This window comes from Ictalurus punctatus, chromosome 5 (assembly GCF_001660625.3).
Source record: "Ictalurus punctatus breed USDA103 chromosome 5, Coco_2.0, whole genome shotgun sequence".
Lineage (NCBI taxonomy): Eukaryota > Metazoa > Chordata > Actinopteri > Siluriformes > Ictaluridae > Ictalurus > Ictalurus punctatus.
The window spans coordinates 7023641-7051350 of NC_030420.2; the positions used below are offsets into that span (position 1 = coordinate 7023641).

Sequence of the window (27710 nt, forward strand, 5' to 3'; positions counted from 1 at the left end):
GAACCTCTGAAGCCTACGTATTGTGCAATAATATGGAAGAGAATACTGTGCAATCGAGACCAGACTAATAGATTAAAGGTGAAGTTTAAAGTATTTCTAGAGCTGTATTAAAAAAAAAGTGTTAGGCATAACATTGTTCTGTAACTGACCATGGTGTTTTCTTTATCTCAGCCTTCTCTTTACATTACCCCGTTTCTTAAAATGCAACTCATGAGGCAGAATGTGGGCTGCGTCACTTGAAAAGCCAATTCAATGTTTTAACTAGCAATTATATCACCTTGCAGTTGGATTCTCAAATCTGATTGGTCAGAAAGTATTGATTCATTTCCATAACAACAGCTCTGGCAGTAGTACTGACTGTAATTCACATTACAGGTTTATATTAATCCCCTAATTTCTCCATCTGGGGATTAATAATGTATTATCTTATCTTATCTTATCTTATCTTATCTTATCTTATCTTATCTTATCTTATCTTATCTTAATGTGGTAATTGTAAAACTTCCTCATAGTAGATTTTTGGGATATATATCGGTATAGTGGATGTTTTCAGTGAGGCTCTGTTTATTTAAGTAGGTTTTCCGACATGTGAAAGTTTTCAGGACAGAGGGCTTTGTGCTTTGCACTTTGGCTTTGGCTTAGTGGTTAGCACGTTTGCCTCGCACCTCCAGGTTTGGAGGTTTGATTCCAACCTCCTCCCTGTGTGCGTGGAGCTTGCATGTTCTTCCTTTGCTAGGGAGGTTTCCTCTAAGTACTCCGGTTTCCTTCCACAGTCCAAAGACAGGCGTTGTAGGCTGACTTGTATCTCTTTATTGTCCATAGTGTATGAATGGGTGTATGTGTGTGTGTGACTGTGTCCCCCACCTTGTGCCCCAAGTCCCCTGGGATAGACTCAGGCTCCATGCGACCCTGTGTAGGATAAGCGCATAAGCGTTACAGAAAATAGATGGATGTCAAGTTGCGTGTTTTTTTTTTTATTACCTTCAAGAGGAGGAAAAAGGAGAAGCTGGGGAAGGAACTGCTATAACGTAAGTGATAACAGGAACTAACTTTTATGGACATTATGTAACTATAGCTAAATACGCCAATGTTTACTGAATAAAAACTGTTAGATTCGCTCCTGAAAAATAAAACTAAACAAAAAACAAGAGAAACCAGAAATCACAGAAATTCTAATGATTTCCACTACAAATACCATTACAAACCATCAGCTAAGTACATTACCATTATTGGTGCTTAATGGTATCCACTAGACATAACATGCCACCAATAGAAGGCAACAAATTACCAGTAGAGACTCATAGGGACCATTACAGCTTCCATTAAAACCAATACAATTCCCATTATAACCATTAAAACCATTACAATTTCTTTGAAGGTTTCTATTGTGTGTGTGTGTGTGTGTGTGTGTTTTCAGCAGGGTTTACAAATGGAACGTATAAGAGCAATAAAACACTTTTTATGCTGCTATTGGAAAATAATCAACTTCGGTGTAGTAATAGTAACCGCTTCATTTCGAGCCACTCCGTCGTTGATCATTTTCCTAAAACAGCTTGTCACATCATGCTTTATTTCTTACTTACAGTTCACCAAGCAGCCAGTAGAGGGCACCACATAGCTCCTTTAACTCTAATCCCAACAGGTGAAAGTTGCTGATTAAGTAAATATGTTTGAGGCAAACTTTGTGGCGTTATTGTTTCAAGAAAAAAAGAAAAAACAATAATAAAAAAAGATTTATTAAATTATTAATATTATTGTTTGCCCATGAAAGTCTAGCGAGAGTCATCTTCAAAACTGCATCGTTATCCAAACACAACAGTGTGACTTTCATGTGTAAACAGACCAGATGTGACCTCAGTAAAGCTGTGGAGATTTCTGTAAACACTTATTTATTTACAGTGGTTTATTTACACTGATTTATTTACACTAATTTGTATAGGTGAATGTGGCTTTAAGACTGGAGCATGTGGGTGTTTCCCCACTAAGCAAAACAAGCTTATGCAGAGGACCTACTGCTTTCTCCTGCAGAAATCTCACAGCGCTGTAATTAGCTAAACTGAGCTCAAATCAAGTTAATACTGCAGTTAGTTATTAAACGTTTAGAATAATATGCTTCAGCTGAATGACACGATGGACCCGGAGAGTCCAGGGGCTGCGGTTCTTCACGCCGACGGGGTTGAGGACGCGCTGGACGGGCTGGAAGTGGCGTTCAGTCCGGGGCGTGAGGCCCAATCTGTCCTCGGCTTCGGAGCTGCTGTAGCCTGCTGCTCCCCTCTCCAAAAACTCACGCCTTTTCACGTCCAAAACCCAACCATGCGTGCAAAAGTGAAGGATTACTTCGTGTTTAGGGTAAGAACCAGATAGAATATGAATAAACAGTAGTTTATTAGGTTATTAATAACCGGGGTGTAAAGCAGGGCAGCTAATAACGACTGAATAGCTAGCTGTAATTGTTATCAGCTCATTTAAAGCTTGTGCTAGCAAATACTCCAGACAAGTTTTTAATAAGATTAAGCTAGTCATTTTAGTGTAAAAATGTGTAAAGGTGTTCCCTTACAACTTTCTAAAAAATAAATATTGTTCTCCAATTATTATATAATTATGTATTTACTAGTCATTAATACGTCTTCTTTGAACTAGTTTAGCAGGTTAGCAAAACATTTCTCTGGGGGTTTTTGTGTCCTTTGGCATTTCCTTGCTTTAGTAAGACTGACATCCGTTTATATGTCAAATTACACCAAGGTGTGTAACATTTTCGATTTGATTAATAATTAATCGGTTATAATATGTATATGTGTGTAAATGGCACTGATTTGCGTTTCTCTAAAATTATATATAGTGACTTTTTAAGCATCAGACAGCTTCAATGACAGTCTTTGTGTTTTTATTAACCCTGTTTATATGTAACTTGTGTGTAAAACTGAAGAACCAATATAACCTCTGGGGGGAAAAAATCATCCAAATGCCACCCGATTCTCTATAAAATGTTTGGTTTTAATGCCTATATTAAACCTTTTCGTAACACAGTCTCCATTCTCTACTTATAAATACATACACCGGTCAGCCATAACATTAAATCACCTGCTAATATTGTGTAGATCCTGCTTGTGCCGCGAAAACCGCTCTGAGCTGTCGAGGCATGGACTCCACAGGACCTCTGAAGGTGTGCTGTGGTATCTGGAACCAAGACGTTAGTGGCATGTAAGTCCTGTAAGTTGTGAGGTGGGGTCTCCATGGATTGGACGTGTTTGTCCAGAACATCCCACAGATGCTTGATCGGATTGAGATCTGGGGAATTTGGAGGCCGAGTCAACACCCTGAACTCTTTGTCATGTTTCTCAAACCATTCCTGAACAATTTTTGCAGTGTAGCAGAGTGCATTATCCTGCTGAAAACGGCCACTGCTATTAGGGAATACCGTTAGCATGAAGATGTGTACTTGGTATGCAGCTATGTTTAGGTAGGTGGTACGTGTCAAAGTAACATCCACATGAATGCCAGGACCCAAGGTTTCCCAGCAGAATGTTACCCAGAGCGTCACACTGCCTCCACCAGCTTGTCTTCTTCCCATAGTGCATCCTGGTGCCATCTCTTCCCCAGGTAAGTGACTCTCATGAACCGGCTTTCCACGTGATGTAAAAGGAAACGGGATTCATCCGACCAGGCCACATTCCTCAACTGCTCCATGGTCCAGTTCTGATGCTCACGTGCCCATTGTGGGCACTTTCGGCGGTGGACGGGGTCAGCATGGGCACACTTCGGCTACACAGCAAGCTACGATGCACTGTGTTCTGACCTCTTTCTATTACAGCCAACATTAACATTTTCAGCAATTTGTCTATAGTAGCTCTTCTGTGGGATCAGACCAAACAGGCTAGCCTTCGCTTCCCAAGCGCATCAATGAGCCTTGGGCGTCCACACGTCACCGGGTTCACCATTTGTCCTTCCTTGGACCACTTTTGGTAACCACTACATACCGGGAACACCCCACAAGACCTGCCGTTTTGGAGTCGTCTTGCCGTCACAATTTGGCCCTTGTCAAAATCGCTCAGATTCCTTACGCTCTCCCATTTTTCCTGCTTCCAACACATCAACTCCAAGAACTGACTGAACCTAATATATCCCACCGCTTGACAGGTGCCATTGTAACGAGATGAACAGTGTTATTCACGTCACGTGTCAGTGGTTTTAATGTTATGGCTGATTGATGTATAAAGCTTACCTTGGTGAATGGACCATAATGACCGTGTTGAAAGCTGTATCGGCGAAAACAGATGCCTCAAACGAAGATGAGAGGCTTCTGCTTTTAGTTTCCAGTACTTTCTAGTTCAGCCAGTGAGGCATGAAAAGGCGCATCTGCAAGAATCAATGTATATTTGATTAACGTTTATAATTCAGTTTTCTTTAGAAAAGCTGCAAGACTGATCCTAACAGCGCAATCTGAGAACAATTTATGGTTCATGATCCTACCACGGTGTCAAGTTGTATATGATTGGTATCAAGTATTATTTTAATGACCAGTAGGTAAATTATAGCATTTGATATTACCTCATGTTTTTTTTTTTTTTTTTTGTTTTGTTTTGTTCTCCAGCCAGGAACCATCGAGCAGGCGGTGAACGATATCCGCACAGTGGCTTTGCCTTCAGAAGATGGCGAGGTTCTGAGCGTGTGGCTCGTAGCAGAGTCAGTTGCCTTTTTCTTTCATTACCTCACTTAATGTTAAAGATGTTGAAAATGGACTTCATCTCATAATTACAACTGTAACGTGTAGTTCGATCAGTCCTGAATTAGCCGGATTGTGCTACCATGTTACACAAACAAACAAAGATGGAGCTAGAGTGTTTTGCCTAACAATAGACAAAACAAAGTGTAAGAAGGAGAAAATGCAAACCTCCATTCTTTGTTTTACAAGATTCAGTACGTTTCCATGGACAACAGTAATCCGATATTAACCTGATTAAGACAATACTCTGATTAAGAAACTACCATGTAAACAGTGATTTCGGATGAGCTTAATCCAGCTAAGGTCATACTTGAAGTAAACACAAATCAAGTTAAGATATGTGGAGTACTCCTATTTTAGTGATTTTATCGCAGTGCATTACAGACATGTGCACACCTTAATCACACTATTAACGTCGTGTGGGAGATTTTGCTGCATTTTGCTACGGGAAACACACCCGGCAGCGCTCAACTGTTTGGCGGCAAACGACAGCACGACTGCGTCCGAAACCGTGTACTTACCTGCTACATAGACGGTAAGTACGTAGTTTGGGACGCAGCCCACGGCTTCAAGCAGTCGTCTATTAACACGTATAGCGTGACAAATAATTAACTGCACTTGACGTTATCGTAAAATTAAAAATGAAACACCCAAAACTGTATACGGTACCATAACGAAGACGAACTGTATGTCGATACGTGAAATTCTGGAGGGAACGTCGGACGGCGCAGCGTGGGGACGTAATGACGTGTGCCGTGAATCGATCTATGTTCTATAACATGTAAAACGGGAACATGAAAGGAATGTTCTAAAAACAACTCATAAAAACACCTTAATCACAATATTGTCTTATTCAGAATAAGGTCAATAATTAGATTACTGCTGTCCATGTAAACGTACTCAATGCCCCTGTCTTTGTGGTCCACATTATGGGCATTTTCATATATATATATATATTTTTTTCCCCTAGCTCACTCATTGGCTGTTACCATAATTATACTGTATAATTATATCACTGTGCGTGAAACACAAAACCCATTGATGTTTTCCATCATTAAAAATAAACTCCTTGTCTGTTCTGATTTTTAAATTTTGTTTGAAATAGAAAATCAGACTTAAAGTGCAAACAGCCTTACAAGTATGAATGTTATTCTGTGCATAATGTTATGTAGTCTGTTATCATTTAAACATTTGTATGGCCTATGAGGTGCAGTTATGATGCAGGATTAAAGCTTCAGTTTGTAGGGGGAAAATACTCTTATAGTACAGTGTTCCCGTGCTGCGTGGTCACCTTCCCATTCAAGTTATTTACAGCCAGCTTTGTGTCGGTTGTTGGGTTGGAGTCGGTATGAAATTTCTAGAGTAGAGAAAGTGTGAGAGTAAACCAGCAAACCAGATTGCTGTGAGTTTGGTGACGTAACTTGCATTACAAAGCATTCTTCTGTAAGCAGCTTACAGTAATACTACAATGGGTGAAAATCCAAACTCTTACATCCTGTCATGTTCAGCATAAGACTGGTTTTGGAGATATGACATATGAAAACATAAATTGTTTTAATTCTCATGATCATACGGATTTCAGTCTTAAGTCTGACCAACCTGGTGCGCTTTCTCTACAGAGTCGATCACTGGAACAATGAAAAGGAGAGACTGGTGCTCATAACCGAGAGGTGAGGGAGGAAGTTCATCTTGTGATGTATTAACCTACCAGTGGAGTTGAACTGCTCTTCGTGTGCTGATGTCTGCTGTGTTGTGGTGTCTTGCAGATCTCTTCTGGTTTGCAAATATGACTTCATAAACTTGCTGTGTCAGCAGGTCATCAGAATTTCCTTAAACGCTGTGGACACCATTTCAGTTGGAGAGTTCGAGTTTCCACCAAAATCTCTGAATAAGTAAGATCATGTGAGAGCGGAGAAGCGTGCATCACGCTTCGTTAAAATGAACTCTGATCATTCGAACACCATCAGTGCCACATATATAAGGTCCCCAGACAAAACAATGAATACTTCCCCTTTTCTAAATAGCAGTCAATCCTGTATAGAGTTCCCATGGGCCTGGGTTGGTGTTTCACATGTTGATTCGAATAATCAGACAGCAAACGTGTCCCAGTGTTCTGTCTTGCCAGTAAAACAAATTTAGCCTTTATAGCCATTATCTTTTAGTGTGTCAGTGTTGTGTTCTGCTTGGACATGAAGCACAAAAGACAACCTCAGAGTCTGACAATATGATGTTATGCTATTTGTAGATTTTTTTCGGGTCTAGGAAGTTCATGATTACTCCGTTGTTTTGACCCGTTATTAATTGCTCACAACAGTGTAGTCTTTTAAATCCCCAGATCGACTAAAATCCGAAATCGATTGTTGTCTGTCTACAGGAGAGAGGGAAGTGGCGTTCGCATACATTGGGATAAACGACCGAGGCCTTCTTTCCTAAACCGCTGGAACCCCTGGTCCACTGACATGCCCTATGCCACCTTCACAGAGCACCCCATGGCCCACGCTGATGAAAAGGTGGCTTCCCTTTGCCAGGTAAATCCACAAACCGGATACTATAACTCTTCAAGCTCTTCAAACAATTATCTAAACTAAGTGCATTGTACATGTCTAATCTGAATCGCACTAATTTAAGGTGGCTTAGTGGTTAAGGCTTTGAGCTACAAATTCCAGCACTGCCAAGCTGCCACTGTGGATCCTTGAGCAAGACCCTTAATCTCAATTGCTCACTTGTATCCCGTGTAGAATTTTAAATCATTTTGCTTGAAAGCGTCGGCCAAGCGAGCAAATGTATATAAACGTAAGCATGCTGCGTGCGGTTATCCTGCTTTGAGTGATCCCCACCTGGCTGCAGTGACCTTCCTGTTTTGTTCTTCAGCTGGAGAACTTTAAAATTCAGCTGATCCAGGCGGTAAAGCGAGCCCATAAGGAGTTTCCCATCCCGGGCCGGTCGAACGGGGTGCTGCTGCTGGAGCGGCCGCTGCTCATCGAGACCTACCTGGGCATCATGTCCTTCATCAACAACGAGGCCAAACTGGGCTACTCCATGACCAGAGGCAAGATCGGCTTCTAGTTCATCTAACCCGCATTGCTGCACTTGAATATGTCGAGCTCCATGAATCCCTTTTGTGTTGCTTGCCGGATTTCAGTGGGGTGTGAAGCATGCCCCTCTTCACACCACCAGTGTGCCTCGCTGGCTCCTCAGCATGTGCCTGGAAGCGTCCGATGCCAACGTTGATGCCCCTTTACTGGGCTCGTGCCATCCTGCTTCATTTTTGTGTCCCACTCTACTAAGTGTGTTTCCTAAACAGTATGTCGATGTGGGATTTGGAGTGTGTGATGCTGGTGCGCTTTATATACATGTACAAGTAATGGAATAGGACAAAATATTTGCCATAATGATCTTAGGTATTAGGCTTAAATTAAGAAAAAAAAAAATCAATTTAGTGTGTAATTCACCACGACCCTTTTTTAACATGCTTGATCAGTTGGTCAGATTAATGATGGGGACAGACTGATAGAAAATGTTCATTGGCGGTGTACATTTGAATATCCATAATTTCAGTATTCAGCAACAGCAGAAAACATACACACCCGTTTATTATTTTATTTTTATTGCATGTAGTAGAAGTGCAACGTACACTGATTAGCCTTGGCGTTTATGATTTTTGACCCGTTGCTATGACGATACAGGAAACAGCAGTCAGACCAAACGGCAATAATATTTCTAGCTCAATGAAGGGGAAAGGAGGCTAGATGTAACAGATGAGACTTATGAGCCTTTGCGTGTGTTCTCTTTGATTGGCTAAAAATAAAAAAGGAGACGCCTCTAATTAATTAGCATTCACTCCAGCCTTGCTGTTTTCTTACTGTTGCTTGGCGCACATCTGTTCAAAAACAAATTAGCTAGCTAACTTTACCTCAACGTTCTCTCACATCTCGCACACAGTTAGTAGACTGTATAAAGCTTATACACTCAGCCGGTTGCTAAATCCAAACCTACAGTTCTATATGAAGTCACAAGATGCTGTTGGCATGGAGTCATCCTGTCCACCGACTTACAGAAAACTTCCTGGATTTTCTTGCAAGTAACGTTGGTCCCTTTTGATATAGTAATTACTAAGTTTTTTTTTTTTTTTTTTTTTTTTTTTTTAAATTGTGGACAGCAGCTAGGTGAACGACTTTCTCACGGTTACACCGAAACTAGTAGTGTTGTCATCGTTAAGCTATAAGTATGAGAAATTTCAATGAAATTCCTGTTCAAACATTTTCTTAAATGACCTTTTTTTAAAAAAAAAAAAAAAATCATATTACAAGTACTAAGCATTATTATAACCACTATTCCTAAATTAATTCATTTTAAAAATCTACTGTGATTGTCAAGTTTGAAACCTAGTATTAAAACAAAAAAAAAGGACATTCTTGCATCGATGAATTTTAACATTACTGCCACTGATGTTTCTAAGATTAGTAATCTTACTATGTGATCTAAACTGTGTCTGCTTGCACCAGCCAGGCACTGAAGAATAATAACATTAATTGATTTAATTCATGTGTGAATTCAGCTCTCATTAACCAATGAGTGACGACTTGTTGACTCGTGTGTAGGGAAGTGATGTGTAAATTGATCTCTGTGGAACCAGACTGTTTATGCAGCGAGTTTTGAATGGAGCGACTCATGAAGCAAAAGGTGATGATGATTGTACTAATAACGTAAAGAACTGTAAAGTCATACGCTGCTGAAAGCTCGTTGTTGGTAAGCAGCTTCCGCGGGTGAAAGTTGAGGAGTTTGTTCATAATAGTTTGAACTGATGAATTATGTTCCATTTCAGTCCAAACATTTCCTATGATTATAAATGTACTCATTATTATTTATTAACGTAAATGAAAAATCCACTGTGAATGACTTGCATATTGATCTTTATAAATAACACGTGCTCTTCCTGTGATTTTTTATTTTTTTTTTTCTTTTCTTTTGTAAGGAAATGGAGTTTAAATTTTTTTGGTCTATTTGTCACTGATCACCTTTACTTCACTTTTATTTACCCACAATGCCATTCAACTACCAGCAGTGCAACTGCGATTTAGCCCTCGCTCCAAAGAGAGCGATGCAGCAGCGCTTTAATCCTTTAATCAGTCCAGCTTTCTCACTTCATCTGTACGCAACTCAACAGATCAGTTTCCAAAACATCCGACTAACGCCAACTATCCGAGCTGTGTCTCTGTCGTAACTCCGTGCACCTGCACTGCATTCTGGAACTTTGAGGCCAGCATTTCCTGTCTCTTCTACAGTGGATTTCTCATTAATATGATGTTGAATGGGTCTGGAAAAAGCAGCTCTTGCTCATTTGTTTTAGCAGCTGACATAAACCTGACCATTATCTCTTATGTTTGAGATTTTTCTCCTTGAATTCCTATTAATTGCCATAGCAACTGTGCTAGCATTGCACTCCTGTGCCACATCTGCGAACTTCTCACTGGAATAATGAAAACACCGCACCAACCAACAAATCTGCACCAGAATGGCCAAACACATCACAAATGTTCCAATGTAAACATTATTTTAAAATCTTTTTCAGTGTAGACTTTTCCTGAATATAAAAGGCCCAGAGGTCCTGTTGTATGGCAAGGATATTGCAATGTGATGACTTTTTTTTTTTTAAGCATTGATCTGTTCCATTCTCATCATGCAAGACGTTCTGCCTCACTTCATAGCAGCGAAGTCTGTGCAAGATGTTCCCTCGCTGTAACTAAAGTGGCCCGGTTTGTGACGTTAATCCCGGCTCAGGTTAGGTTAGTAATTTAGTAACTTTCATTTTAAATGCTGCTTTATTGTTCAAGGATGCAAATGAGGGTTAGGAGTTTAATTCTAACCGGAGGTGATTAGTGCAGAGGATTTAATACGGGTTCCCTAATAGATTATTTCCTTGTATGCACTTTTATTTATTTTTTTTCTTTCTCTCTCTCTCTCTCACAGTACAAGGTTATGTGTTTTGTACTGAACCTCCTAGTGATGGCACTGTTTGAAGGATTTTTCTTTTGTACAAATGTAAAGTGTTGCATGTGAACTGTGCATGTGGGTTACTGTGTAAAAAGTGCTTTTACGTGTGTGACATTTTGTAATCTGGTCGTTGCTTCGAATCACCCATTACAGCTTTTACACCCCTTTTTCTCTGGCAAAACATATCTAATTAATACTAATTACCCCTCACTCAATAGAACTACTGTCGCTCCTCAATTTTATGATGTCTAACCGCTGGACCACTTTCTGAGACCCAAATTACCTCCGATTATTAGTTACTGTTGCCCCTTTTCATGCTTAAGGTTGGTTTTCGGCACCAGCCTCAGCATTGTCGTCTACATCTCAGTTCTGTTGATTTGTACTGTACCGATGCTCATGCTAAAACTTATTAAAATTGCTGTACATTCTTGTATGTTGGTTTCTCGGTTAATAAACAAGGTCAAAGGGAGTGTGTTGGGATGCAGTCACAAACATTCAGGCTCAAGAAAACCTTACAGATTTGTAGAAAACTTTATTAGAAATTCTGAGCCTGTAAAAATAATCCTAACCTCTACATTTACAGATAAAAATATCTCCTACATCACACAGAACATGGTCCCTATAAAGCCTAGATGTAAACACATGTAAAACAGAGTTGTGAGCAACATCCTAACTGTCATACAGTCGATTTTTACATATTAATGCTCTTACTTAATGAATATTTAGCGTCTTAAATAATATAACATTTAAACTAGACAGTACTGAACATTACAATATGAACAGCTTCAGCTTGTGCGTATTTGTGTTCCAGCATTACAATCCTGTAGTCCTGAGGTACATTAAACATCACAGCAGTGCTATTTTCTGATGTAAAAATTCCAGCCCTTATTAGCACACTTATTTACTGTACTCTGCCCTTCATATCATCAACCCCAGATTCATTGCAAACTTCATTTAACTATTAAGTTGTCAACACTATTTTAACTTAAAGGAATATTCCAGGGAATTATTTATAAGGAGGAAGAATGTGTGGTGACAAAAAATACTGAAAAAACCTTGGGGAAAACCCTGTGTTGTTCTAAGGTGTTCAGAGAGGGTTTGATTGTGTTCGTGTAAACGGGTTTGTGTTTTAAACATTCGACAGTTTTACGACCACCCTTAGGCTTCTATTATGAGCAAGTTTTGTATAAAACTTCAAAATTGTTGTCTGATAGAAATTTGTGGCATTGTCAGGATTCAAACTCAATCAAAATCTCTCAACAATCGGACAAACGCTTTTCTGTTGTGCCACTTGAGAGACCTGTAGACTGAATTTTGACTCAAAAATGCTTAAATATTACTGGAATACTATAAGAACATACTACTACTATGATAATTTTGCCAGTCCTTCTCAACAAACGTCTAAGCCTGAAAAATAAAAAATTTAAAAAAAAAGTACACCATATGTACCAGATGTAATGATTTTGCCAGGCAGGGCATCCATCTTCCAGCACTAGAGTCTATCAGCTTTTAATTCTTATACACTGGTGTAGGTCTGCCCCCTCGCAGAGAGCAGTTACTTTTAAAATAGATCCAATTAAGATGGAAGTGGACGACGCTGGTGCTAGTTTAATGTAGCCAGTGGCTTTTCCTTGGCACTCACTTCTCCCCTTCTGTGGCCATGTAGCACACACACAGCTGATCTTTCCCCAACAGGACCAGAGATTCTCCATCGCAGTGCCAGAACAGTGACTGCACCTGTAAACCTGAGTTACACAGAGCATGTCAGAGAACCACCAGGGTGTGGAGGAGGTAAAGTAATCCACTTTGGAGAGGTGCACGCTCTATGTTTTATTCCTTACATAAACAATATTTACAACACAAATGCTGGTTGCTGGAAGTGCAAATAAGAGATGGAGGGATGTGTTTTTACCCGTTTTTTTGTTGTTGTCTTTTTTAACGTTTTATTTCAGCTTGTTACGCTTGGGTCAAAAATCTAATCATGATCTATGCAATATAATCGGATTTTTAAAAAAACAAAACAACAACATTGTTCTTTTCATGTACCATAGGGACGTATTTGTGATGAATAATTTTTTTTTAGCATAAATGTAAAATGACTCGGTTTGACCTAGAAACAGTAACTGAATGCTGCTTGCACTCACCTACACCTTCCACTTCCACTTTGACCGACACACAGCCGGCGGGGGACCACAGATAGAGTTTGGCATTTCCGGTGCAGAGTGCCAGGCGTGGCCGGCGTGGGTCCCAGGCGAAGCAGCGCACAGCTGAAGCGTGTTCCAGTACGGCCTGCAGGCTCAGCCTCTGCATGTCCCACAGCCACACACACTGCGCCATGCTGTCTGAGACACGCGGTTGGCACAGCGTCAGCCAGCACAGTGGCATTACTACTCATCAGAGTACTTAATGATGATTAACACCCCACCACCAAGCCAAACAGGAAGACACACTTGTCAGGGAGTTTGCACTCACAAGAATCAAGTTTAGTGGATAGAATAAAGGGGAAATACACAGCAGCTAAAAGCAGCAAATGTCTCCAAATACCAGACTCATCGGGCAGCCGGTAATGCTTCTCATGACTGGTATTGATGCCAAATGGGGCAGGGGGCACTCATCAGGAAATGGCTATTACATACTGTATGTGAAAGAAGCTTCTAGATTTACCCTTGATTCTAACAAACTATTTAAAAACAATGACATAATATTGATCATTAGACTCACCATTTTTTGTGGCAAGGTAGCGATTGTCTGCACTGAAAGCAACAGCAGAGATTCCGATTTTGGGGTTGGCACGATCTGGATCAGGCTTCACCACTGACACTTGGACTGGCAATGGAGCAATCTCATCTGAAATAAAGTCAAGTTGAATAGAAACATCTCAACTTTAGAAAGTCCAGTCTCATCCTAACACATCCTAGTTGTAGACTAGTGCCACTCATCTCCATGTGATATTTGACTCAAGTTAGGGTTATGTCTGTTTATCCACAGTATAGTGTATATCAGCTTGTTTCAGAGGAGTGTTGGATGTCAGATTGCTGTGAACACATCCCCGGAAGTGCGGTGCAACATCTGTTTCCACTCAGAAATCTTTGAATTTGAGCCACGCAAAATACTCAGGCAAAGTGTGACTGCCAGCGTGGGTGGTTTCATGTTTTTAGGAGCAGAGACGAAGGCATTTTGGAAGAGATCTTGTGTCAAAACATGACACTAGGCGCTATGTTTTCAGCCGTAAGATTTATATGGGGGCATTCTCGCAGAGCTCAGTCAATGGTCTGCCTACAGAAATAGTTGGTCAACTCTGCTGCGTGCTGGAATTCATAATGGTCCTGTCACCATGTCGAGCCTTCCAGCCTCAGGCTCCACTCAAACACAACTGTCTGCATAACACGCAATATTAGCATACACCCTCACCCACACACACACCAACAGTGCTCATCAGCAAGATAACAAACACGACCTAATATAAACCAAAGCAGAAGGTTACTTGAGGTAATATAATAGCTAAACATTTAAAGAAATAAATATGATGACGATTAGAAATATTCAGATTTATGGTCTATTTTCATCATGAAGTGGCTGAATGATGTACATAAATAGATTTTTAAACTTGATTTTGAATGATCATATTTCTTTGTGCTTAATAGTATTCAAAAATGTAACATTTGGAAATTATTTTACTTTTTAAAATCAATCTGTTGATTGTCTATTGTTCTGTTCTTTCCTCCTCGATCAATACAAGGCAACATTAACAGAGCTCCACTATAAAAACATCATCTGTTTCATGCACACGTATAGGCCTTACATTTACTCTGTGTGTTGAATAAGGAACTTGTCGTGGCGATCTGATGACTGGACAAATCCTCGATGCCAACAACAGGCTTTTTCTCCACCTCTTTGTACACCACCTAATAACAAACAAACAAATGTCCTCGAACGCCATCCAGCTTTCTGCATACACATACTGTATGCCGCCATGTCTCAGCCATCTTCCTCTATAAGCCATGAGAATGCATGACAAATTCCAAATAGTAGCAGAACTATATCAAGTGTATATCAAGTGACTAGAAACAATGGACAAAATTTGGAATAAATGCATACAGCTTTGGAGTTAGCGATTGTAGCTGGATGCTCGAACTCGACGAGCTTCTTCCAGGTGATGTGGTTCAAGATCCGAATCTAATGGAAAACAACCATACCAGAATAGCTTCAGAGACACTGGTTTGTATTAGCAAGTCAATGGTTCTTAGAAAATATCGCAGAAAATTACATAGAAATTTATTTCCTCTTAAGATAATCCATTTTTTTTCTTTCTCTATGTTGTGGGAGTCAGAACAAAACAAAACTATGGACTGTCTTTGGCGACCTGAGGTCTGGTTTGAGAACCATTGGCTTAAACGATTAAATTAATACATTATAAGCATAACCTTATGCCAAAAATCTTAATTTCAGAAGCTAAAAGCAGGTTGTGTTTTTGTAGAGGTTATACCTTCTCATCGTAGCTACCGATGGCCAGAAACTGGCTACTGGGACTCCAGGCGACTGATTTAATGCCCAGTGACCATTCATAAGCACTGTAGGTTGATAGCAGACGCCCATCCAGGGAATACAGCAGCATTTTGTACTAAAGGAATATACGTATATTAGATATTTAAAAACAACAACAACAAAATTTGAGAAACTTTTTGGAATTATTATGTTCACATGTATTCTTAGATGTTTCATTCTGGATCACAGTGTGCATATCACATATGGATCTCAGGACATTCCTCGTGAATCCTCATTAATGAGATGGATTCTCACCTCGAGACAGGCGTCCCATGCTGCAAGCACACAGCCGTTAGGAGACCACTCCACCCCTGCTAGGTCCTGTGTTTCTGTCTCAAAATGCTGCAGTACAGTGTCACGGTATGTCAAAATCATAATACTCCCAAATTAATAATAATAATAATCTGAGCATGACAGATAACACATATAGGCTTCACCTAGCCAGCTGACTTCTTATAATCCTGTCTTTACAACAGAATCCTCAAACACCATAGACAGGGAACACCATCTAGGACCCTGACTCTCATAGTAAGTGGACTGTAGTGGCTTAAGAAAAAGAAAGTGCTCACCCTGAGAAGATGCCAGTCGTCACAAACAAATATACTAATGTAATCTTTGCAGTCTCGACGCTCAGCTAGAGCCATGTAGTGTCCGTCTGTGCTGAAGTCCATCCCTGACGATGGAAAGATTGTTGGCGATGTTTGTAAACTTCTGAAACTTTTTCGTTTTGTCTCAAAACGAGTTTTCAATCTCGCACACTCACCTTTCTGGCAGGCTTTAGGGTACTTGATGTAGGAGACAGATTTGTTGCAAAGAGACCAGACAGTGATTCTTAACTGTAAGGATAAAGAGAGAAGGCCGTATTAAACAACAAAAGCTATTTTATATTGCTTAAAGCACAAAACAATGAGAAGGCTTGGAATGATAAATTATTGCTCCAAGTAACTATAAATACTGTATGTACAGCTGTATGCCAAATCTTATTCATCTTTGAAGTGAAAAGATGTGAACACAACTATATATATAATATATATATATATATATATATATATATATATATATATATATATATATATATATATATATATATATATATATATATATATATATATATAAAAATCTTTATAAGAAAAAAAATAATTAGGGGATTTGAACTTTTTACATACACCAAGATATGCAAAAGGCATTTTGTACAAAGATTTTGTAATATAATTTTCACCACTGGATTGATTTTAATGCCTCTGCCACTATGTGGTATACGTGGTACAGGCATAAGGTTTTCAGGTAGTCTGAGTGGTTGTAAGATTTATATGCAAATAACTTTTTATACAGCAGATGAATCGATTGGATTTTGGAATTGATCCAAACAGGGTCAAGGTCAGAAAAAGGTCAAATCTTTGAAATATATTTTAAAGGCATTTCAGGCATAAAAATTAGCAACAAGAAGTACTAGACTTGTCGGTGGCAGAGACATCCCTGTCAACACTGCTGGCTTGGAGTTCGATGTATTCTCGATTAATACTGTGACACAATGAAACCGTGCTAATTTCAGACTAGAGTGTCCTATCGTGAAAATGTTATACCTTAACTCCCCTAATATAAACATCCATCCATCCATCCATTTTCCATACCGCTTATCCTACACAGGGTCACGGGCTGCCTGGAGCCTATCACAGGAAACTTGGGGCACAAGGCGGGGGACACCCTGCATGGGGTGCCACCGATTCCAGGGCATAATCACACACATTCACACAACCATTCAAATGCTACAGACAATTTGGAAATACCAATCTGCCTACAGCGCATGTCTTTGTAACAGTGTACCCAGAAGAAACCGCCGAAGCACAGAGAGAACATGTGGGATTTGAACCCCCAACCCACCGTTCCCCGTAAACATCATATTCTTTAGATGGATTTTTAGACATTTTTTTCACACATTGTCAAATGCATGAGATTAGCGCAGGCTTCAACTCTGATAGGATCCTCAGCAAGTGTTTTCTTTTGAAGTGTGAAACAAAATCTGAGCAAATAGAAAATGAACCTAAAACAGTTTCACTCAGATTTGGACTAGGCAAATGGAGTAACAGTTAAAAATGCACAAAAAGATTAACGTTAACAACATATGTCATTGATGTGCATGAATGTGTGTATGGTGAATTATATTTGTACAGAAAACCCTGGAGGTAGAGCCATTGACCACTAATCGCTCTATAGCGTTCTTCTGGAAAAGACCATCAGCCAAATGCCTTACGTGTATATGTAAAATGTAAGTCTACATGTTCTGTTGGTGGTAATTAAACCATTAAATCAGTATGAGGTGACCTATAAAGTGGAAAGCACTCATACACTCTTTTACAAGCTAGCCACTGTGTAGCCATAGGAGTTAACATACTTTATGGAAAGCACATCTAAAGCTATTCCTTTCTCTCTTCCTGAAACATGTCTAATAAACTCACAGATACATCACAAATTTAGCCCTACAACGGAGGATGCTCTCTGTGCTCCCCTGGTGTGTCCTCTGGTGAACTCAAGGCCTAGAAGGACACCTGAGGTGCATCAGCTGCTCCCCCACTCATGGCTATCTGTCTTTGGCCATGAATGGATTGAGCAAAGCAATACAGCTGCATCAGACATCTCAGTTCTATGGAAACCAGCATCTCAACAGGGTGATCACTTTAAGCGATGCCGCCTCTCATCACGTCTGCTACACAGAGTGGGTTATCAGGGGAACTGGTGTGAAAGAGAGAGAGGCCTGGCATAACTGAAATCTAAAACTCTAGGACAGTGGAAAGGAAGTTGGGAGATGATTCTTCCGTGTTGCAATGCATTGCAACGGAGGCCCGAAGAGCTGGTGAGGCTAGCGCGTTCAGGGCTTCGGCGAGCCAGCCAAGGCAGACACGTGTCAGCACCATGTCTGAAACCACATGGGAATATTCAGCACCGTGACAGCTGCAGCTCCCTGCACAGCCATAAGAAAACAGTATCACATTGAAGGCTGCTTTAAAAAACTGCAACCCAACATTGTCTACTACTGTTGATGCAAGACCCAAGTACACAGTCCATCTAAATTAAGTAAAATAGTGAAACAATAATGCTTACAGTGCAAAGGCAATACAAAGAATGCAACTAAAATGTTTACAGAATACACCGAAGAACATATTTGGAAATGAAATGAATCAATATGATTCACACTGGGAAAGCCCCTTTGTATGCAAGAAGCTGCAGTGGCATTTGTAAGAATCTTTACATAGACCTGCCTGTCAGCAAAGGATTAAGCTAGGGCATTCCACATCAGAAAACATCTTTAAAACGATACAGTGCCAATGCTCCTGTTACAGATTTGATTCTCACTTGAATCCGATACAGACGGCCAGACATGCTAAGGGGGCAGGAGATGCCACCCCTGCCAGCCTGGGGATTTTGGGCCATGGCTAATGCTCAGCATTTTGACTGTGAGCTATTAGAAAACCGAGACGGTAAGCAGCCTCGGTAGTTTAATGATGGCACACGCATTGTTGGTAAGATCCCAAACAATGTGGCATCATTTCAAAAGGTATAGTATTCAACAGTGCCCTTGGGTTTCTTCTTTCAAGAGACTCTTACAACACTCAGCAAACACTTGGATTATACAAAGTGTTAGTTGGCTCGAAAATCTTGGTGTCTCCAAACTGAGCCAGAGCTGCTCAAAAAAACTAAACAAAACTAAACAAAACAAAACAAAAAACAATCCAGCTCTAGCACCAAAAGAAAAACGACAAAACAAAGAAACTAACATAAAACATTTCAGGGAAAGTCATAAAATTAGACCAAGAGAATACAATTACACAAGTGAGACAAAAATGTTATACCTGGCCATTTATTTATTGAGGAAAATCATCCAGTATTGCATATCTGTGAGTAGTCAAATGTATGTGAACCTCGAGGATTAGCAGTTGATTTGCAGGTGAAATTCGAGTCAGGTGTTTTCAATTAATGGGATGATAATCAAGTGTGAGTGAGTGCCCTGTTTTATTTAAAGAACAGGGATCTATCAGAGTCTGATCTTCACAACACATGTTTGTGGAAGTGTATTATGGCATGAACAAAAGAGATATCTGAGGACCTCAGAAAGAGAGTTGTTGATGCTCATCAGGTTAGAAAAGTTTACAAAAGCATCTCTAAAGAGTTTGGACTCCACCAATCCACAGTCAGACAGATTGTGTACGAATAGAAGAAACTTAAGATCATTGTTACCCTCCCCAGGAGTGGTCGACCAACAAAGATCACTCCAAGAGCAAGACCTGTAACAGTCCACAAGGTCACAAAGGAACCCAGAGTAACTTCTAAGCAACTGAAGGCCTCTCTCATATTGGCTATGTTAGTGTTCAGGAGAACACATCAGGAGAACACTGAATAGCAATGCTGTGCATGGCAGGGTTGCAAGGAGAAATTCTCTGCTCTACAAACATTGCTGCCCATCTGCAGTTTGCTAAATATCACGTGTACAAGCCAGAAGGCTATTGGAAAAAATGTTTTATGGATGGATGAGACCAAAATAGAATTTTTGGTTTAAATGAGAAGTGTTATGTTTGGAGAAAGGAAAACACTGCATTCCAGCACAAGAACCTTATCCTATTTGTAAAAAATGGTGGTGGTAGTGTCACGGATTGGGCCTGTTTTGCTGCATCTGGACCAGGAAGGCTTGTCATCATTGATGGGACAATGAATTCTGAATTATATCAGTGAATTTTAAAGGAAAATGTCAAGACATCTGTCCATGAACTGAATCTCAAGACAAAGTGGGTCATGCAGCAAGACAATAACCCTAAGCACACAAGCCATTCTACTAAAGAATGGTTAAAGAATAATAAAGTTTATGTTTTGGAATGGCCAAGTTAAAGTCCTGACACTATCCAACAGAAATGTTGGGGAAAGACCTGAAGCAAGTAGTTCATGTGAGGAAACCCACCAACATCCCAGAGTTGAAGCTGTTCTGTACTGAGGAATGGGCTAATATTCCTCTAACCCGGTGTTCAGGACTGATCAACAGTTACCGCAAACGTGTAGTTGCAGTTGTTGATGCACAAGGGGTCACACCAGATACTGAAAGCACAGGTTCACATACTTTTGCCACTCACAGATATGCAACATTGGATCATTTTCCTCAATAAATAAATGACCGAGTATAATATTTTTGTTTCACTTGGGCTCTCTTTGTATACTTTTAGGACTTTCAGAAAATCCGATGTTGTTTTAGGTCATATTTCTGCAAAAATATAGAAAATTCTAAAGGGATCACAAACTTTCAAGTACCACTGTATATTGTGTGTTTGCAAAATATCACAGAAATGTTTGAGCAAATTTGTGTGACCTATGAGCAATTTGACTGATCTCAGCAGTTTCAAATGAGTTCTCCGAGTGTTATGATAAACCATGGTATTGGTGTGATCGGTCACAAGCTCACCTTCCTTGATTTGCACTGCAGTTCCCATGGCAACAAGTGTTTTTATCTTTTCTTTTTTTTTTTTTTTTTTTTTAAAGTTCGTGTTTAGTTATCAGTCTCCACCTCATCTTTTAAGTGGTCTGTCTCTAATTATGCCCACCTGTACCTTATTTCCCGGTTTTCATATTCTCTGCATTTTCCTGTGTGTTTCGGTCAATGTTTAAAAATGACACACTACAGCATCATCTGTTTGGTGTGGTGTGATTACAAAGCGCTGACATTGGCTTCTCCGATAAATGTTAATTGTCTCCTTACAGAAACTTGGACCACATCACTGGTTATACATATTTCTTTGTTAAATGCCAAGTTTTATCCATTTATACTTATTACTCTTGTTTTTTTTTTTTTTAGATCGCTCATCATAAACGTCACTGCTATCAGCTGCTGCTATAGAAACAATAACGTATCAGAAAGAGAGCATTAATATAAACTCATGATTTGAATTACAGTCAGCATTAGTGTTTGAGCCGTGCTGTTACAACACCTTTTCAGAATTAAGAAATTTAGGAGCGCGTATAAAACAATAGCCCATAATATTCAGCCTTCACATACATAATAGTCAGAGTCTGTTATGAATCCAATACTAGTCATTTGCTTTTTAGACATGTCGTCAATTAGAATTTTGGCATATGCAAGGAGTATATCACCACTGATGCATCCATTTAACAATTGCCTGCTTTATAAACCACAGCCTTCAGGCAACCACAATCACCTTAATGCTCTCACAAAACGTATTTTCACCGTAGTTATCACTATCCAAATATGACGCGCCGCTGGAAAGTCCGTTAGCTGTAATAACACACGTGTATCCCCGTCTGTCTGCAAATAAACTCTACAAGGGGGCAGAAAAAAAACACACTGGCTGCATTAACACCACACAGCTGTTCCCAAACAAGTTAGCATCCTGTTTATGACCATGAAACCAAAGTCCCAACATGCAAACCACCTTATAACCCCAACCTTAACGTATTCTTATCTAGTGTGAATGCGATGTCATCTGAAGCCTAATGCCAGGGACTGAACTCTTAACCTCTCATCTGTGCGCAAACGCTGTTAATGACAGAGCTTTACTACACTTGCCTGCCTCCAGCATACACACATTACATTAACTAACATGACAGAAAATCAACACTACTCATTTCACCTTGTGACAATAAACCGTCACGTCAGAGAGAATTGGATAGACAAAGTCTGAATTTTGATTGCTACTGAGTGGGAGAGAAAGTGAGAATGCCACAGACACCCAGCTCTGTGCCCCCTCTTTCATTCCCAGACACAGCTGCTCTCCGTCTCAGCACCTGTCAGTGACTCTTGGAGTCGAGTTCAGGCAGCAGGCATCTCCTGCTCTGGCACTCAGCCCATGTGTAATCCTAACAGGCAGAGATAGAGGGATGTAGAGTGATTCACATGTAGTTCTACTCTGTCCTGGGTATCTTTCACGGCCATTTCAGAAGCACCTCTGGATCAGGATATACTTCCCACATCCACAGTAGTTAAGCATGTGTGAATTCATGGAGCAACCTAAACCACTACACAAACTAACAAATTTAGGAGGGAAATTCCAACTTCGGATTTTCCATATGATTAGATTGGAGCTTATCACAAGACAAGCTGTGGTTTCTAAATTTGTCTTTCAATGTATTTCAAGTATTATAAAGTGCACAACAATCCAAAGCTATACTGAGTGACACTAAATAAATTAAATTAAAGGCCGGAGATTATTTATTTCTAATTAGTTCAGTCCAGACTTGCTTTCCAGTGTTTTTTTTTCCCCAGGAATTTGTTAAGGAGTAGGAATGCTTACGCACACATGGTAATCGTATGATACCAGTAACCCCAATAAACGATCCCTCCCTGGTTTTTCCCCCTCATTGACTTGACTGTAAAGTGAACAGGCGCAGGACATAGCTCAGCGCACTATGTTAGATGGTTATTTGAGGTCTGAAGCCAACCCTGTTCCACCCGACAGCCTGCTATTTTCAGGTCGTCGGTTACGAGGCAGCGACAGTTGACATGGCATGGGTTAGACTCCTCCTGACTTCACACTTACGTGAAACTCGGTGGTGTTGAGTATGTGACGTCCGTCTGGACTCCAGCGTGAGGAGACTAGTCCGATCGAGCCCTCGTCTATCTTACAGCGCCAGTCTGGCTGCTCCAGAGACCACACCTGTGAGAGAGAGAAACACGCTTACACGTGAACGTGCACACCATCACCACTAAGAACAGCCCTGTTCACAGCTTCCGTTCCATCTACACTCCTGAACCCGGGACAAAATGAAGGACTGGCGCTGGCTTCCCTTAGAAAGGTAAGGGTTTTTTTTTCCTATTCTTTTGAAAAGTGATTATGGACAAGGATATTCATTTAAAAGACAATGCAGGCAATGTGAATCTAAACAAAGGAGTTATTGCTCCAAATCATTTTGCACATCTTTTACCAATTAGGCAAGGCTGGATACACCGCTTTCGAATGCATCATTCATTCATGACATTTCCACATTAAAGGCACACGCTTCCAGGAAACTGTTCATTATTTCCCCCACCTAATTAGCTGATCTGACTCTCAGCAGCAGGACTAATAAGTTCTGCAAGTACCTGTACAAGTCCTCTTTTGTACATAGCACAGAGGATGAAGAGGGAATCTGAAGACCACTCCATGTGCACCACCTGGTCCAGACAAGTGTAAAGCTGCAAAATCTGCAGAGTCCTGACATCCCGCACTACCAGGCGATACTGAACACAGGTGGCCTGCGAGACACACAGGGTTAATTAGAGCGTGGGAAATGATCTATAACCCATATTGAAATGAGAGACAACAGCATTGTTAAGCATATAATAAATCAGGGCCTATATACAAGTCATATTTATATAACAGAGATTGAGTTTTTATCAAAGATGCTTAGGATCATAATTTCCATTAGGAGACAGTTATGACACCTATATCAAATGCTGAGATTTGATTCCATACCAAATACTTTCCATCAGGGGAGAGTTTGCACAGCTGGTTGGACTGCTTCAGGAGCTCGGAGAAATTCATGCCAGGGCACGAAAGGTGATGCGCGAAAGGTGAATGCTAGGATTCTCCTGCTGCTGGGATTTAAGATTCACATCAGTTATATAGATTTTTTCAGCAGCTGCACAGACTAAAATAAATACTTAGCACTGTGTTCTGCCTTAATACACACATTAAAGTGAAAACATTTCCAAAGTCTTAAGACAAAATGAATTTATATTTATATAAATTATATAAATATATATAAATTATATATAAAATAATTTATATTTATATATTATACACATACATATATACATATATAACATTTCGTTTTACAGATGTTCTTTCATTATCACATGTAACAAAAATGTTCAAATAATACATGTTATGGAATATTAGTATATTAAATAAGTATTAGTATAATATATAAGAATATTATTCAATTCTAAATTGTAAGATTAAAGTTTGCATTACACTTTCTGAAATTAATCTAAATTACCCAGTACCTTGTGGCACCAAACAGTACCATACCAAGTGCCTTCATAACTGCCTCTAATGATGGTTTGCATCCTCTGAGCAGATTATTCAACCCCTTTTTTCTCAAAAATATCTGCTAAATCGCATGCAACGCCTTCTTCAAATTTGATCCAGAGACCAAAAGGGTCATAGCAAACATATGACTTCTTTCTTATGGTTCCTCTCTACTTATTTTGTATAACTGTCTTGTTGCACGAAACACATTCATTTTTCTTTCGAAATGTTTTGTTTGGGTTTTTTTTTATATTGTAAATCAGAAGTATAATTTCATTTTTTCATCCATGCAAACTGCATGATGCCAACTTTCATTCACCCACTTTGTGGAACAGTTTTGCCTGAACAGCAATGCCTTTGTTATAATAACTCATATGAAACACATGATGGCGCCACTCCAACTTCACCGAAATCCACATGGCTGAGTCTGAAATAATAGTGTTAATATTCATTTAGATGAACAAGAAGAGTTTTATATTATACACAGAGCACTCTTATGTTTAGACTTCCGTCACTATTTGTATAATTTAACTTAAATGATCGAATTGCTATAAACGTTGACTCTTATGTTCCTTTTACTTCCAATTATGGAGGGCTGCTTAATTTATATTTACTGAATAAACATGGTTTCAATGTCATATGCAGCCTGCATTTAGGGAAATAGACTATATGCACTAAAGATGTGTCGCTCATGAACGAATCTTTACTATGACTCGCGAAACAACATGTTGTCTTAGAGAGTGATTCATGTCTGGACACACACACACACACACACACACACACACACACACACACACACACAGAGAGAGAGAGAGAGAGAGAGAGAGAGAGAGAGAGATTTGAATTATACTCTGCTGAACTTAATGAAATGACTCGAAAAAAGATTTGTTCATTTTGCTGAACGAGATTCAAAGATCCGAGTCAGTAAAATTATCCGAACTTCCCATCACTAATAAGCACTGATTTCATTCGCCAACAGTCATTGATATTTTCCATTTCATTTCTCATTACACGCCATCGCTGACTCACCAAAACTTGCCGACGATCAACATTTTAACATATCATCATGTTACGATACACTTCTCCTGGAAACCTTGTGTATCGTCAGTACTTTTATAACATCGAGCAACTCCAGTGTCTCTCAATTTTATTAGTGTGCAAAGAAAAACTCTCTGCGAGGACATGAGGAAGAAATCTTACAAGCAAACAGACTCAAAAACAAAGCCCACTGTCTTACAGGTGACACCGAATAGTGGGATTATAAAATCAGTACTCTTCTACAGCAAATCAGGAAAATAATAATAATAATAATAATAATAATAATAATAATCATCATCATCATCATCATCATCATCATAATACCTGTGTTGAAAGGATGTTCAGTATGAGTATATTATGAAGAGGATGAGTACAAAACAGTATTTATGATTACAGCAGCAGTTCAAAACAAGAAGCTGATTATACAATATAAACATAAACTACATTCATTATAAATACCTTATAACATTTACACATTATAAACTAATTTACTCCTCGGTTTTCTCCTGTTCCTAAAACATGTAAGTTTCTGAGAATACTGAATTAATAAAATCTGACAGATGTACATTGGTTCTAATATATGATTTATTAGAGGTCATTTCTCACCCCTTCTAAACTTTTCAGACATAGAAATCTACTCAAAACGCTGCAGTGACCTATTAAGTCTACATGCAGGGAGTAAGCATTCATTTGGGACTCAGCCCGTGTTTGTTTGTAGCCTACACACGACGTTATGCTTCCCTTAAGATTCCTACAAGCTAACAGGTTTCTCTTTTGCTAGTATTTCACTTTAGAAATGAATCACAGATGACTAAATATTGGCGGTGTGATATAGGCTACCAAAGGAACCGCCACAACGTGTCCGTTATAATTAGCTGGCTAGCTTATCTCATTCAAACACGCTCACTAATCACAACAGCCTCGGAGCGATTAGCTTAACCTCGAACACGTCATATTTACCTTGTAGACCGGACTAGAGGAGAGTTTCAAATGATAAACAGCGTAGAAAATGAAGGAAGTTCATCTGTGCAGCTAAAACCTTGAGTCTTTTTTTTTTTTTTTTTGACGGTTGGACTGGTGTTTCGGAAGTGTATCAACAAGCAACCAATCAGCGTTGTGCTTGTGCGTCATGGGAAATGTAGTTTAATGTAGTTCATCAGCGTGAATGAGTTTTAAAAGCGTAGAATTTGAAGTTAATGGGAATGTGGATGGAAAATTAGTTCGACGTGTAGTGTTACAAATTCATATTTTTTTAAAATCTATATATTTTTTACTGAAAATATTAGCTACAAAATTATAACAACCCTTATGATAGTTTAAATATTTGCAATGAAAAGTGATAGCGTGTGTGTGTGTGAGAAAGTGTGTGTGTGTGAGTGAGTGTGAGTAGCCTACTGCTTGGCTGTGTGTGAGGCTGCAGGGCTGTTGGATCAGCGCACTGTGTGATCCCCTGGTGAGAGAGTGGCGTTTCCCGCTCGTGTGAGCCCAAACGGCGGCTAACGCCTCCTCCTATCAGCCCTATTTCTCCCAGCACCCAGCCCATCCCAGCAAACCTAGTTCCCCATCCCCTAACCTGCTCCATCAGCTCCTACACACACTTCCCACTGCCTCGCGCTCGCTTTTCAGTTCGTTTCAGTTCATTTGCACCTTGAACTAAACACCCGCTTCATCCTCTGAGCCGTGTGTTTGTACTGCCACTGGATATTTCAGCTCAACACACACACACACACACACACACACACACACACACACACACAGCCGCTTATTAGCCGGATATTATTCTCTTTAGGAGTTGTCCGGATTTTAACAGTTCCAATAAAAATGATTCCGGGATTCAGGAGGTTATAGGCCGCTGTGGAGATTTCAAAGCTGGACCGCGAATTTCATTATACAAGGTAAGTGGTGTATTTTGCGGGAATGTGTTATTGGCCTTATAGTGAACTTGTTCCTGAGTGTTTCTGCGGTCAAGTAGGCTAATGTAAGGATTCATTCAATCAGTAATATAAAGATTTATCCAGTCAGCAATGTAAAGATTCATTCAATAAGTAATGTAAAGATTCACTCAGTCAGCAATGTAAAGATCCATTCAATAAGTAATGTAAAGATTCACTCAGTCAGTAATGTAAAGATTCACTCAGTCACTAATGTAAAGATTCATTCAGTCAGTAATGTAAAGAGTCATTCAGTCAGCAATGTAAAGATTAATTCAATCAGCAATGTAAACATGATTTGTTTGTTTTTGTTTGTTCTGTTTTTCAAGGACTTGTGATGTAAGAAATCAGTTTACAGACTGTAAAATAGACTGCGCAATTATTATTATTATTATTATTATTATTATTATTATTATTATTATTGCGTCAATGTAATAGTAGTAGTAATAATAATAATAATAATAATAATAATAA

General features: G+C 39.5%; 3 protein-coding genes across 5 annotated transcripts in view; 2 read left to right on the plus strand and 1 right to left on the minus strand.

Moving 5' to 3' along the window:
• The first annotated feature begins 1850 nt into the window (after positions 1 to 1850).
• On the plus strand, positions 1851 to 11150 carry tprg1l (tumor protein p63 regulated 1-like). The gene is made up of 6 exons (XM_017467091.3): positions 1851 to 2349; positions 4592 to 4683; positions 6343 to 6393; positions 6490 to 6615; positions 7098 to 7251; positions 7595 to 11150. The coding sequence occupies exons 1-6, from the start codon at positions 2110 to 2112 to the stop codon at positions 7787 to 7789; spliced, it is 858 nt and encodes a 285-aa protein (XP_017322580.1). The 5' UTR covers positions 1851 to 2109; the 3' UTR covers positions 7790 to 11150.
• A 996-nt stretch (positions 11151 to 12146) lies between these two features.
• On the minus strand, positions 12147 to 26401 carry wrap73 (WD repeat containing, antisense to TP73). 2 transcript variants are annotated; one of them, XM_017467090.3, is made up of 13 exons: positions 26266 to 26401; positions 23710 to 23831; positions 23337 to 23489; positions 22795 to 22911; positions 16026 to 16098; positions 15832 to 15935; positions 15518 to 15604; positions 15204 to 15338; positions 14816 to 14893; positions 14520 to 14622; positions 13439 to 13564; positions 12862 to 13059; positions 12147 to 12462 (listed from the first exon to the last, which is right to left on the minus strand). In XM_017467090.3, the coding sequence occupies exons 2-13, from the start codon at positions 23776 to 23778 to the stop codon at positions 12356 to 12358; spliced, it is 1350 nt and encodes a 449-aa protein (XP_017322579.1). In that variant the 5' UTR covers positions 23779 to 23831; positions 26266 to 26401; the 3' UTR covers positions 12147 to 12355. The 2 variants fall into 2 exon arrangements, with proteins under 2 accessions (XP_017322579.1, XP_017322578.1); XM_017467089.2 differs by having other exon boundaries at positions 23710 to 23828; positions 26266 to 26394.
• Positions 22894 to 27710, plus strand: part of tp73 (tumor protein p73) — a 42613-nt gene continuing 37796 nt past the window's right edge. For both annotated transcript variants that reach the window (XM_017467086.2, XM_047155304.2), the window contains exon 1: positions 22894 to 23050. In XM_017467086.2, the coding sequence (XP_017322575.1) occupies positions 23019 to 23050 (32 nt within the window). In that variant the 5' untranslated portion in view covers positions 22894 to 23018. The remainder of the gene's footprint in view (positions 23051 to 27710) is intronic.

Coding starts and splice junctions, on each gene's coding strand:
- tprg1l (XM_017467091.3), top strand. CDS start 2,110: ATGCTTCAGCTGAATGACACGATGGACCCGGAGAGTCCAGGGGCTGCG. Junction 4,684..6,342: donor AGCGTGTGGCTCGTAGCAGA/GTCAGTTGCCTT, acceptor CTTTCTCTACAG/AGTCGATCACTGGAACAATG. Junction 7,252..7,594: donor AGGTGGCTTCCCTTTGCCAG/GTAAATCCACAA, acceptor TTTGTTCTTCAG/CTGGAGAACTTTAAAATTCA.
- wrap73 (XM_017467090.3), bottom strand. CDS start 23,778: ATGAATTTCTCCGAGCTCCTGAAGCAGTCCAACCAGCTGTGCAAACTC. Junction 15,605..15,831: donor ACGACTGGCATCTTCTCAGG/GTGAGCACTTTC, acceptor ACTGTACTGCAG/CATTTTGAGACAGAAACACA. Junction 13,060..13,438: donor CTACCTTGCCACAAAAAATG/GTGAGTCTAATG, acceptor CGCGTGTCTCAG/ACAGCATGGCGCAGTGTGTG.